The sequence below is a fragment of the Nicotiana sylvestris genome, chromosome 1, assembly GCF_000393655.2.
Source record: "Nicotiana sylvestris chromosome 1, ASM39365v2, whole genome shotgun sequence".
Taxonomy (NCBI): Eukaryota; Viridiplantae; Streptophyta; class Magnoliopsida; order Solanales; family Solanaceae; genus Nicotiana; species Nicotiana sylvestris.
In genome coordinates, this window is record NC_091057.1 from 82879488 (window position 1) to 82894014 (window position 14527).

The 14527-nt window shown below is 42.2% G+C and overlaps 1 protein-coding gene across 1 annotated transcript; it reads left to right on the forward strand.

The window, feature by feature from the left end:
• The first annotated feature begins 1306 nt into the window (after nt 1-1306).
• On the forward strand, nt 1307-13712 carry LOC138871977 (uncharacterized). Its single transcript, XM_070149906.1, has 2 exons — nt 1307-1690; nt 13206-13712. The coding sequence occupies exons 1-2, from the start codon at nt 1307-1309 to the stop codon at nt 13710-13712; spliced, it is 891 nt and encodes a 296-aa protein (XP_070006007.1).
• The last annotated feature ends 815 nt before the right edge of the window (nt 13713-14527 follow it).

Here is a 14527-nt window from a genome sequence, read left to right on the forward strand (position 1 = left end):
AGCTTGTGATTCGTAGGTTTCTGGGTCTTGGATTTACGTGTTGGTATTGAGAGTTAAACATTATGTATGCCGAGTGGCACATTTAAACACTATTATTACTTTATTCCTATTTTAAATAGTTTTACTTCCGCAAATTTTGATTTTTCTTCCGTAATTTAGGCTTACCTAGTCGTAGAGACTAGGTGCCGTCACGATGGTTCATGGAGGGCAAACCGGGGTCATGACAAGTTGGTATCAGAGCTCTAGGTTCATAAGAGTCATGAATCACAAGCCAGTTTATTAGAGTCTTGCTGATCGGTATGGAGATGTCTGTACTAATTTACGAGTGGTTATGTAACTGTTAGGAAAATTTCCACTTCATTTGATTTCCTTGTTGTGCGATATTTTGACATCACAATTCTAAAATTTTGTCTTCTATTCTCTCATAGATGATGAGGATACATGCTACCCGAGATGATCAAGCACCTACGCCCCCTAATGAAGCCGTTAGAGGCCGGGGCAGGAGCTGGGGTAGAGGCCGTGGACGTGCACGTGGTGCAGCCAGAGCACTTGTGCGACCTACCGCCGAGGTACCACCAACAGTTCCCACCGGAGTCTAGGCACCTGACACGCCTACTGCTACTACTACTCTAGCCTTCTAGCAGACTTTGGCACAGTTCATGAGCATGTACACCACTTTGGCTCAGGCAGGGTTGCTTCCCTTTGCTGAAGCTGTGTCTCAAGCTAGGGGAGGAGCACAGATTCCTGCCACCCGCACTCCTGAGCAGCAAGTGCATGTTGAGCAGGTCCCTGAGATTATTCCCGTACAACCTGCACAGCCAGTTCAGCCCGAGGTCAGGGCAGCGGCTTACGGGGAGGAGCAGCTGAGGATTGAGAGGTTCAAGAAGTACAAGCCTCCTTTGTTCAGCGGTCTAGAATTGGAGGATGCTCTAGGATTTCTATATGAGATTTACCGCATTCTCCGTACCATGGGTATATCAGGATCGAGTGAGGTTTCCTTCTCTACTTTCCAGCTTCGAGGAGCCGCCTATGAGTGGTGACGCACCAATGAGTTAGATAGTCCGGATAAGGCTATTACACTAACTTGGACTCAGTTTTCAGATCTATTCCTGAGAGATTATGTTCCTTAGAGCCTCAGGGACGCATGGCACGCAGAGTTTGAGCATTTGTGTCAGGGTGCTATGACTGTCTTAGAGTATGTTGTCCGTTACACTAGCTTGGCTAGACATGCCCAGCCTTGGTTTCTACTATTTGCGAGAGGGTTCGCCAGTTTATTGAGGGCTTTATTCCCAGCATTAGGTCTAGCATGGCTCGTGAGTTAGAGATGGATATCTCTTATCAGCAACTAGTGAGAATTGCTTGGAGAATTGAGGGTATGCATGTTAGGGAGAAAGAGGAGAGGGAGACCAAGAGGTCTCGAGAGTCGGACCATTTCTCTGGTGCTCGTGCCCCAGCTACAGGTCGTCATGGTAGGGTTTATATGAGTCGCCCTGTTCATTCAGCTCTTCCAGCAGCCAGTGTTATTCCAGCCCCTCCTAGGCCTCAGGAGCCTTATTATGTACCTCCGATTTCTAGCGTGCCTACTGCGCGAGGTGCTTTTAGAGGTCAGTCTAGCAGACATGGCCCAAGCCAGTCATGGCTGCTACGTCCTCCCAGAGCTTGTTTTGAGCGTGGTGACACATGCCACATGGTGAGGGATTGCCCTAAACTTGGGAGGGGTGCACCTCCACAGACTTCTCAGCTACAGCGTGCCCCGCAGAGTTCTCAGGCTATGGTTACAGCTCTAGTGGCTACCCTACCTGCTCAGCCAGCTAGAGGTTGAGGTCGGGGAGGTAGAGGTCGCCCTAGAGGGGGAGGCCAGGCCAGATACTATGCCTTTCCTGCCCGTACCGAGGCTGTTGTCTCCGATTCTATCATCACAAGTATTATATTGGTTTGTCACAGAGATGCATCGGTTCTATTCGATCAAGGCTCTACTTACTCTTATGCGTCTTCTTATTTTGCTTCGCATTTGGGTGTATCTCGAGATTCTTTGAGTTCCCATGTTTATGTTTCTACTAATGTGGGAGATTCTCTTATTGTGGACCGCATTTATCGGTCGTGTTTGGTTGCTCTTAGTGGTTTTGAGACCAGAGCCGATTTATTGTTGCTTAGCATTGTAGATTTTGATATTATCTTGGACATGGACTGGTTGTTGCCCCATTATGCTATTCTTGATTGTCACGCCAAAACTGTGACACTAGCTATGCCAGGTGTACCACGTGTTGAGTGGAGGGGTACTTTAGATCACACTTCTAGTAGAGTTATTTCTTTTCTTAAAGCTCAGAGTATGGTTGAGAAGGGGTGTGACGCGTATTTAGCTTATGTGAGAGATGTTAGTATTGATACCCCTTCAGTTGATTCAGTCCCAATAGTACGGGATTTTCCCGATATGTTTCCAGCTGACCTTCTACGCATGTTGCCTGATAGAGATATTGATTTTGGCATTAATTTGTTGTCGGGCACTCAGCCCATTTCTATTGCTTCGTATCATATGGCTCCTCTTGAGTTGAAGGAGTTGAAAGATCAATTACAGGAATTACTTGATAAAGGTTTTATTCGGCCCAGTGTATCACCTTGGGGTGCTTCTGTCTTGTTTGTGAAGAAAAAGGATGGTTCTATGCGTATATGTATAGACTATCGCCAGTTGAACAAAGTTACTGTTAAGAACCGTTATCCTTTGCCTCATATTGATGATCTGTTTGACCAGCTTCAGGGCACATGGGTATTTTCTAAGATCGACTTGCGCTCAGGTTACCATCAGTTGAAGATTCGAGAGCCAGATGTCCCGAAGACTGCTTTTAGGACTCGGTATGGTCATTACGAGTTCCTTGTTATGTCATTTGGGCTGACCAATGCCCTAGCAACCTTTATGCATTTGATGCAGAGTATGTTCTAGCATATCTTGACTCATTCTTCATTGTCATTATTGATGATATTCTGGTGTATTTCCAGAGTTGGGAAGATCATAAGCAGCACCTGAGGACTGTGCTTCAGACTTTGAGAGAGAAGAAGTTATATGCTATGTTCTCGAAATGTGAGTTTTTGTTACATTCAGTGGCATTCTTAGGCCACGTGGTATCGAGTGAGGGTATTTAGGTGGATCCGAAGAAGATAGAGGCCGTGCAGAGTTGGCCCAGACCATCCTCAGCTACCGAGATCCGTAGTTTCCTTGGTTTGGTAGGCTACTACCGTCTTTTTGTGGAGGGGTTTCCATCGATTGCAGCCCCTATGACCAGATTGACCCAGAAGATTGCTCTGTTCCAGTGGACTGAGGGGTGTGAGGTGAGCTTTCAGAGCTCAAGATAGCTTTGACAACAACCCCAATTTTGATACTGCCTATAGGTTCAGGGTCATATACGGTCTATTCTGATTCCTCGAGGGTTAGCCTCGGAGCAGTGTTGATGCAGGACGGTAGGGTGATTTCCTACGCGTCCAGACAGTTTAATATACATTAGAAGATCTACCCTATTCACGACCTTGAGTTAGCTGTCATTGTTCATGCCCTGAAGATTTGGCGCTATTATTTATACGGGGTTCCCTATGAGATTTATACTGACCATCGAAGCTTGCAGCACTTGGTCAAGCAAAAGGATCTAAATTTGCGCAAGAGGAGGTGGTTAGAGTTGTTGAAGGACTATGATATCACTATTTTGTATCACCCGGCAAAGACAATGTGGTGGTTGATGCTTTGAGTCGGCGGGCAGAGAGTTTGGGGAGTTTGGCTTATTTACCAGCATCAGAGAGGCCTATGGTGATGGATATTCAGGCCTTAGCCAGCCAATTTGTGAGATTGAATCTTTTAGAGCCCAGTCGGGTTCTAGCTTGCGTGGTTTCTCGGTCTTCCTTATTTGATTGCATCAGGGAGCGACATTATGATGACCCTCATTTGCTTGTCCTCAAGGACAAGGTTCAACACGGTGATGCCAGAGATGTGACTATTGGTGATGATGGGGTATTGAGGATGCAGGGTTGGATTTGCGTACCCAATGTTGATGGACTTCGGGAGTTGATTCTAGAGGAGGCCCATAGCTCGCGGTATTCCATCCATTTGGGTACTGCAAAGATGTATTAGGATTTGAGGCAGCACTATTAGTGGAGGCGAATGAAGAAAGATATAGTTGGATTCGTAGCTTGGTGTCTCAACTATCAGCAGGTGAAGTATGAGCACCAGAGACTGAGTGGGTTGCTTCAGCAGATAGAGATTCCAGAGTGGAAGTGGAAGCGGATCGCCATGGACATTGTGGTTGGGCTCCCACTGACTTTGCGGAAGTTTGATGCTATTTGGGTGATTGTGGATCAGCTGACCAAGTCCGTTTATTTCATTCCTGTGTGTACTACTTATTCCTCGGAGTGGTTGGCGGAGATTTATATCCAGGAGATTGTTCATTTGCATTATATTCCAGTGTCCATCATTTCAGATAGAGGTACTCAGTTCACATCATAGTTCTGGAGGGCAGTTCAGCAAGAGTTGGGTACTCGGGCGGAGTTGAGTACAACATTTCACCCTCAGACGGACGGACAATCCGAGCGCACTATTCATATTCTTGAGGATATGCCCCGTGCGTGTCTAATTGAGTTTGGAGGGTCTTGGGATCAGTTTTTGCCATTGGCGGAGTTTGCTTACAACAACAGCTATAAGTCCAGCATTCAGATGGAACCATATGAGGCTTTATATGGGAGGCGGTGTAGATCCCCAGTGGGTTGGTTTGAGCCGGGTGAGGCTAGGCTATTGGGCACAGACTTGGTTCAGGATGCTTTGGAGAAGGTTAAGGTGATTCAGGATAGACTCCATATAGCCCAGTCTAGACAGAAGAGTTACACAGACCGGAAGGTTCGTGATGTTTCTTATATGGTTTGAGAACGGGTTCTGCTTCGGGTTTCGCCTATGATGGGCGTTATGAGATTCTGGAAGAAACGGAAGTTGGGTCCAAGGTTTATTGGCCCTTTTGAGATATTGAGGCGCGTTGGGGAGGTTGCTTATGAGCTTACATTACCGCCCAGCTTGGCAGGAGTTCATCCGATATTTCATGTTTCGATGCTCAAGAGGTATCACATTGATCCGTCGCATGTGTTGGATTTCAGTTCAGTCCAGTTGGACAAGGATCTATCTTATGTTTAGGAGCCAGTGGCAATATTGGACAGGCAGGTTAGGAAGCTGAGGTCAAAGAACATTGCTATAGTAAAGGTTCAGTGGCGGGGCCAGCCGGTCGAGGAGGCGACCTGGGAGACCAAGCAGGATATGTGCATCCGTTACCTTCATCTTTTCACTACTTCAGGTATGTCTTTATGCTCGTTCGAGGACGAACGAATGTTTAAGTGTAGGAGGATGTGACGACCCGGTCGCTCATCTTAAGAATTTACGCCCCGATCCCCTATTAGCTGTTGATACCCAATTTTTCCCTATATTTTTACATGCAAAACACCTTTCAAAATAGCATGTATATGCATATATAAGTATATCCCAAGGTTACATTATTTTTTCTTAATTTTCAAATCAATTTACTACCTTATTTTATCAAGAAATACCTAATAATTGTCCCCAAGTTATCATTTTTGTGATTTATTTATTAGATTCTCATGTTTATATTAAAATATAGCTAAGACATTTTTCACACATTTTTTTTACAAATTTATTTGTTTTTTTTATGGATAAAACTGCATAATTGCAATATTAGCCATTTTTATGTTTAAATCAGTCTCATGTTTATAAAATGGGATTTTGTATTTTAAAATTGATAATTATGCGTTATAAGTCATTTTAGTGCTTTTAATTTGTTTTCAGAAATTTGTTTATTATTTTTCTTTTTACAAATTAAATGGGGAAAAAGGGGCTATATAACTTATAGCCACATTTGGCCTTTTAATTTGGCCCGATTAAACTCAATATCAAACCCAAATTAAACCAACCCAAGACCAAAGCCCAATCCTAAATCTACCCTACCCAACCCGGACTAAATCTTGGTCGTTGATCATTTTTTATCAACGGTCCAGATCCGCTCTTACCAAATTAAACCAAACGACCCCCCAAAACCCCTCTCATTCTTCACTCAACCGACTCTCTCACTATCTCTCTATCTTTGGTTCTCTCTAGAACCTTCCCCCTTCTCTTCCTCTCCGATGAGTTTCATCCATCTTTCATGACCACCTCCTAGCCTGAATTGTTGGAGGTTTCACCACCCACCAGCCTTCTATGGCTCCTCATGCTTGGTTACTGAAGTTTCATGACTTGACCACGAAGAGCTGGGTCCAGACCCTTGTTGATTCAAGTTTCACGGCCATCTCCGGCCTTGCGCCGGCAAGCCATGTCTGTTTCGAGCTTGGCCTTGACTTCTCATGCTTAGATCCAAGCCTTTCTCACCGTCTGGGTTTCTCTGAAACCCTAGCTTTTGAGGTTTTTCTGATCTCTGTAGATCTGTTCCAAATCCATGTTTTTCCTAAGTTTTTAAATGATTTTCTGATATTTCTTTCAAAAGTTATGCTTTCAAAGCCTTTATTTTCCGATCTAGGGTTTTAGATGTATCTCTGATTTTTCTTTTTCTTTTGTGTGGTTCTTCTACTATGTTTCTTATACTGTGTTCTTTGTGTTTCTTCTACTACATTTCTTCTACTGTGTTATCGTTAAGTTTCTGCTACCATATTTTGATCAGTTTCCTCTACTGCTTTCTTAATCAATTTCTTCTACTATGTTTCTCATTAGCTTCTTGTACTATGTTTCTTTTACTATGTCTCGCATGTTGTTCTTTTACTATGCTTCTCATGAGTTTCTACTCCTGAAAGAGCATGCTAACGGTCTCAGTTTCTTTCTGAGACCTCTGAACCTGTTTCGATTAGTATTTTTTCCTTGATTGCTTGTCCTCTCACCTCTGCACTCGATTGATGGTAAAAACCCTAGAATTTGGGGGTTCATCTAAGTTTTGAGACCATTGGCTATGTGATTTGCTTGTGCTTCATCTCTGAACTTGCTTGATTTCAAAAACCCTAATCTTTTGGACCTATTTGAGTTCCTGGAGTTGTTTCATCCGCTGCTTCATTAAGTTTCAAAATCATTGTTTCAGTTTTGTTTCTTCATATGATTCTGACTTTTGCTAAAATCTATAAGACCTTTTACTTGACCCCTTTTCGTATGCCTGATACTTGTGTGCTCTTTATATGTGCTGAACTTCCCTCTAAAAGGGCTTTCAATTTTTGATTAATTTTAGACTTCCTTTTGTATAATTTTGATTGATTTCTTTCCTTGTTTGCTGACTGCCCTGTTACTCGACTTAAGTTAAAAACTTTTCTCAGCTTTTCTGAGTTGGTTCATTCATGGACCAGTGGTTACAAAATCATTGATCCTTGATTTACTGGCTACTAATAGATTTCTCTTGCCTTATTTATTCAACCGTGTATTTCAAAGCTCTGCCCCTAAAATAAACTTCTATGTATTTACCCCTAGTTGCCTACTTTGCACAAGATGTTTATTTGATTTCTTTCCTTTAATAGTTTTACCTTTTGAGTCCAAATTCCTTAATTAAAGGAAGACTTGTGTTTATTGATTCTTAATTGACATCTAGTTCCTTAATTGTTTTTTTACCTTATTTCTGCCTGTTTTTCACACTACAAATACATGACTCTTTCATTAGCACACCCATCCTCATAGTCTTTCTGAACTTACACTTACACGCAATAGTATTCTCTCTTATTGTCTGCACTATGGCCTTTTTACAAGACCTACTGCTTTCTCTATTTGTTTCTTTGAAACTGGTATGTCTTGATTTAAGCTTTAGCACCACAACAAAGTGTTTATATACAACTTTTGTATCTATGTCTACTCACTGTTTATGTATAGTTCAACACTTACTTTAGCATGCTGATTTCTTTCTGCCTGTTCTATTATGAATCCCAAACCCCTGCCCCTTATGTGTTTGAGCTATGGTTTAAGGCATGAAAATATGCAAATTATCATCCATGAATTAAATTTGATCCCTTGGGATCCTAGCCTCTAAATAGTGTGTTCTAACAGGCTTTTGGGTATGCTAGCATTCTCCATTGCTGGGCATACCCACAGCCTGCCCTTGCCTTTTTTAATTTCCCTATTCCCCCTAAACCCCTTATGTGTACTTATCTGTAGCTCTTTCCATCTCCTTTCCCCCTTTTAGAATTCTGTTTCTGCACTTTCACACTCTCTTAGTCTTTAAGTTCTGCCCCTCTCTTGTGAGCCTTTTCTTGGGACCCTTTGAGCTCCCTCTGAACTTGGACACTTGAGGGATGGCCCTTCCACACCGCACTTGTCCTAATCTGATAATATATTTGGGTGTGAGCATTGCCCGGAGTCCTTTTTGAGGCTCTTAGGGAACTTTGACACACTCGAATGGGAGAAGGGCTATAGATCATGATCTTATGGAGTTGGTTTATCTCATATTTCAGACATGAAGTCTGAATCAGGCTCTCCTTTGGTTGTACTTTTTTTTACATTTTTCTGATTTATTTTACATTATTCTGGGCTGTAATAATTTGTAATAAACTCTTGGGGATGGCTAGTGAAAAGGGCGGGTAACTATGTATGCAAAGGGTAGATACCATGCCTATAGGTCATTCTAAATTCTGCAACTCTCATATAGAAATCATGCATATAAGTCATTCTGAAATCTGCATGCATATAGAAATCATGCTTATAGGAATTATGTCCATAAGTATGAAAATCTGAATTCTGCATATGCATATGGAAAATATGCCTATAGGTCCTTCTGAATCTTGTATATCCATTTTCATCTTGAAATCATGTTCATAGGTCTTAAGGAATCAACTGTATATAGATAACATGTTCATGTCTTAAAACAAATTCTGCTAGTTAGATACCATGTTTAGAGGTTAAAACCCGTCTTCAGCACCTAGATATCATCCCTATAAGGTTTCTGTACTTTTACCATGTTTATAAGGCTTCTAACTAACTACGCGTAGAAAGCATGTTTATAGGAATTATTAATTGAATCTGAATCGCTTCATTCACGTCTATAGCTAAACCAGTAATAATAAGGATCATCATTTACAGAACTCATAACCTTCGTAAAGAAAACTTGCTTTCTTTAATAATCTGACAACCTCTTTAACCTGTACGTATTCATTTTATTATTATTGCTTTCTGAATTCAGTAGATACCATGCCTATAGGATCTTTGTCCAACACTTAAGCAAGCCTTAGGGCGAAGTTATAAACTGAATATGTGCTATTAACTACAACCTGCAGGTAGGCCTGATTCGGGCTTCTTATCTGAATTATGTAATAAATCAGTCTGTCTCAACTGTTAAGTTCTTAATCAGACCATAAATAGTATGTGAAAGTCATGCTAATTATGTGCTTTCTTTGTTCAAGGAGGTTTATCTGAGCCTTTTACTTGTTATGTGCTTTCCCCCAACTTGCTATACATGTTTTTAATATGTCGCCTAAGAATTTTGCCTTTGAAACTACAAATAAGCCTAATATCTCTCCCCCTTAGGATTAATAGTGCTAAATGCCTTTGGGACTGATAGGATTGGGACGGGTAATAGCATGCAATAAGTAAACGAGACCATTCCGCGCTTTAACACCTTAATGGGGTGGGAAAGGGTAGATACGGATATGATGACCACGCGATAACGTCTCGTATAGCCCCTCACTGAGGAGTGATTACCGGATGTTGTGTGGGGTGATCCATATTATTAATAAACATATGACCCCCCTTTTCCCCTTTGTTTCTTTGTTTCTCCTAAATATTTCAAACTATTTTTTTAAGAAAATTAGCTTCCTTTTAATTCTTTCCAATTTCGTTTGTAATCATTATGTGAAAATCCCCTCTTATTTGAAGTTTTATTTGCCTACATGTTATTTGCACCTAAATTCACAACAATAGTCTAGCCGAGAACAATACTAGTGGATCTTGAGGGATGCCTAACACCTTCCCCTTGGGATAATTTCAAGCCCTTACCCAATCTCTGGTTACTCAAATCAAACCTTTTTGGTGTCCTGATGCACCTTAATCATTAGGTGGCGACTCTTCAGTTCAAACCCAAATTCCCAAAAAGGGAACGAGTTGTCCTCCCAAATGTCATAAACCCAATTTCATGAGAAAAGGGGGCGCGACATCATGGCGACTCTGCTGGGGATCTTTTAGGCTTTTACCATTTCAGACTATTATTGTGGATTGACATTTTCATTATATGCCTTTATTTGTTTAATACCTTTAAACATTCAATTCCCCTTTTCAATTACAAAACTGACTTGTCTTTTTGTTTCTTTCCTTTATTTCCTTTTAGTACTTTCCTTTATTACTGCTTTAAATTATGAAGAACTGTTGTATTTACTGCTTTCTCAATGTGCAAATACGTGAAAACCTGCTTTAGTTATTGCATAAACATGTTTTCAACATCATATTCCACTAGTTCCAAATAAAATACCAGAGCAACGCTTATAATGAGTGGTTGCGCTCTTCCGATATTATCCCCTCCCTAAATCCGGCAAAGTCATATTCGCGGTAAAAGCAGTCGATCAATGGTGTAGTCGACGGTTTCGCGCCTTTCCCTCTAGAGTTGTCCACTCAAGGGTACCAGCCTAAAACCCTATAGAAACCTTACTGTGTTTAATTGTGCATTCATCATGGTCAAACCTAACCGAGTCAGTTATGTTTTCCGCATAATGACTCTTTAAGATAGCCTTGTCCAAAGTCCACTGGGTTTCCCTAAAACCCAATCAGACACTACCACATTTTGTGCATTTATTTGGAGAACTAAATGTTTTTATGCCAATTATTGATATTTAATAGTTGAGTTTGGTGGGGGTAAGGGCCTAACCTTTTTGTCTTGTAGAAATATGAGGCACGAAGTCCCCAGATTCGGCATGGTCACCAACATCCACCCAAAATTGCTAAGCTGGTGGGAGGATCTTCATTACAGTGATCAGACTCTTGTCCGGAAATACCTAGGAAATCTACCTTCTCTCCTGGAAATCCATCCTAACAACAAGATCATAGAAGCTGCTACTCTGTTCTGGGATTGTGATAGGTCTGTGTTCCGCTTCTGGGACATTGAGAGGACACCCCTTCTAGAGTAAATAGGAGGATTAGCTGGTATACCATGGGAAACTCCAAGTTTGTTAATGTCGGAAAACTGCAAGGGTAGAGGTTTCCTCAAAATGATGGGTCTAAAGAAGAATCCAGACTTGATATGCTTGAAAGAGTCGTATATTCCCTTTGATTATTTGTACGAGAGGTACGGTCACAGCAAATCTTACCATACTTATCCTGACGAGTTCGCCCTCACATCAATGGAGCATATTCACCGAAGGGTCTTTGTCTTCATGTTTTGCTTCCTGGGGATAATAGTGTTTCCAATGAAGAAAGCAAGGATCCACACCAGGCTAGATATGGTAACCAAAACTCTGATGGAGGGAATTGGTGGGCAACCATTCAGCATAGTGCCCATGATCATTGCAGAGATATACCGAGCCTTGGAGAAGTGTCAAGAAGGAGCCAAGCATTTCGAGTGCTACTCCAGCTCTGGATCATGAAGCATCTCCAATGGGGTGAATATCGGCAGGAGATTCAGCGAAGGGATTGGGATGATCACATAGCCTTCCATCATCCAAGACGAATGAACTACATGACCAACATGTTCACCCAGCCAGAAGATTCCAAGGGGTGGTTAGAGCTGTTTGAAAATCTAACTGAGGATCAAGTACAATGGATTTTCGAGTGGTTCCCTACTGAGGAATTCATCGCCCGATCCAGGGATAAACCATTTATGATACTGATCGGTTTGAGAGGAACCTATCCTTACGCCCCTCTACGAGTGGCTGGTAGGAAGCAGGTTATACCAAGGGTCGACAAGATGATTCACTTCCGAGCAGAATTTCAAGATGATGATAGCCCTTACAAATGCCAAACTCAGCATATGTGGCACTTCAAAATCATCGTGGGAAGGGATACCATCGAGCCAGACATATACCATGCTGGTTGTACTCCATACTATTCAGGCTGGTTGGAGGATAATCATAATGGTCTGGGTCAACCCGGGTTTGTTCGAGGTCACAGAATCATAGATGAAAAGGCCGAGGCACAGGTTAAATACAATCAACTGCGCAAGAGGATTCATGAATGTGAAAGAGAGCACCGTGAGATACAAGAAGCCTACTAAAAGCTAATTGAAGAGTGGAAAGACATGGCTGTCAGTGCCAACAAGCGACTGGGATACTTGGAGCAGGGTTTAGTAGAGCTGGAAAGGAAATTTCTCAAAAGAATCGAGGATTGCCAGAATACTAAAGGAAACGAGGGTGGACACCTAGCCAGAGCCTACCTATTGCTGGGACTTCACGAGTTGGTGAAGCTATTCGATGGAGCCAAAGATGTCGAGTCTGGGGAAGGTCCTTCTGGGACCAAATAGATAGGAGCTTGTTCTTTTGCTTTGAGAAATGTAATAAGGTTGATGGCCACTAGTGACATTTTATTATTTAGTGTCGTTTTGGGATTCGTCTACTTTTTATCAATAAAATGAGGCATTTAGCACTCTAAGTTCTTCAAATCAATTTGTCGCTAGGCCTACCTCGGGTACAAAGAGGTTCCCCAAGTTAGGACACGATTTACATTCTTGCACTATGTGTTTAAATATCGCAACATTTTTCTTATAATCCTCACTAACTTAGTAGCTTTTTGTTTTTACTTTTGTTTTATCCCCCTCCCCAAAGGTTAGTTTGTGCGCTCTGGCATCATTATCCTATTCCACGAGATTTAGGGGCCCTCCACCCACTCCTCCTCTTAGTCCTTTCAGAAACAAGAACAAAGGGAAGATGGAAGATTCGAACAACACTAGAAAGGAAAACTCAACTGAACGGGTAGAGGTCACTCATGGTACTCAGGTTTCCAAAGAAAGTGCATCCCAACTCGAGCAGAAACTGTTGAAGTTCCAGGAGGAACTTAATCAAGTTCGGAATCTTGCGAATTTATCAATTCTCTCACCACTCCAGACGGTAATTTCCCAAACACTCAGAACCCCACACCTCCACAAAATATCCAAAAAACACAAAACCATCCCACTCCTCACCACCACTACAACACTTGCCACACCTCCAATAATACTCCACTGCTCATCCCAGAACCGTTGAACTCCACAAATGACCATTTCCATGCTCATTATAACACCCCCATCTATGCGTAGATCGTACCACACTCCACCAAACCCATCTCAAGCATACCTGAATCGGATGATAAAGACTCACTCATCAGTAACTTGGCTGAAGAACTTAAGAAGTTGACTAGTCAAATTCAGGGCGTCGAAGGAAGTAAGGGGATTGGAGGGTTGAACTACGAAGATATTTGCATACAAACCGATGTCGAACTGTCCGAGGAGTACAAACCTCCTAAGTTCGAGATGTTTGATGGTACATGGGATCCAAGAGTTCATTTGAGAACATACTGCAACAAGCTGGTCGGAGTAGGAAATGACGAAAGGATCCACATTAAACTTTTCATGAGGAGTCTGAAAGGAGATACTTTGTCTTGGTACATTAGCCAATATTCAAAGAAATGGTCGAACTGGGTGAGTATGGCAACCGACTTTATGGACAGATTCAAGTTCAACACTGAAAATGTACCAGATATGTTCTACATCCAGAACCTAAAGAACAAGCCCAAGGAAACATTCCACGAGTATGCTACACACTAGAGATCAGAAGCTGCTAAGGTCAGGCTGCTTTAAAGGAGGAACAAATGAACAAGTTTTTCGTCCGGGCTCAGGACCCGCAGTATTATGAAAGACTAATGTTGATTGAGAACCATAAATTTCTGACATCATCAAGCTGGGAGAAAGGATTAAGAAGGCATCAAAAGTGGTATGGTTACAAACTTTGGAGCCTTGCGGGCTACCAATAAGGCTTTACAGTCTGGTGGTACATCCAAGAAAAGGAACGTAGGTGCCGTAATGGTGGCACAGAGAACTAAATCCCCTATCAAATGCCAAACCTATCCAATGCCTCCACTCACGTATCAGCCTACTCCGAATTGCTAGGCACCCTTACCCTCTTACCAAACTCCACCTCCCACTTATCAATCACTTCCACCTCCCACATATCAACCTACCTCACCAAGATATTCCCAACGTGCACATGTCTACCAAGTCTACAATGCTCAACCATCCCATAATCAATCTCCTCCCACACGTCAAAACTTTCCTAGACCTCGACCAAATTTTGACCGAAGACCTCCCAAATAGTATACCTCCATTGCTGAACCCATAGACCAGTTGTACGAAAGGCTCAAAGCTGCTGGTTATGTCACCCCTATCCCTACTATAACCCCTGAGAAACCTTCTCAATGGGTTAACCCAAACAAATCCTGTGCATACCATTCAGGCATGAAAATACATACCATCGATGAATGTCTCTCCCTGAAAGACAAGATCCAGGCCCTAATTGATAACAAGATTATTATGGCAAAGGTGCTTGCTCCGAATGTCCGCAATAACCCTCTGTCATACCACAA

What these genes read in the sequence shown, in the direction of transcription:
- LOC138871977 (XM_070149906.1), top strand. Translation starts at nt 1,307, where the DNA reads ATGGCTCGTGAGTTAGAGATGGATATCTCTTATCAGCAACTAGTGAGA. An exon ending in GTGGTGACACATGCCACATG is followed by an intron (nt 1,691 to 13,205) that starts GTGAGGGATTGC and finishes ATCTATGCGTAG; the next exon opens with ATCGTACCACACTCCACCAA.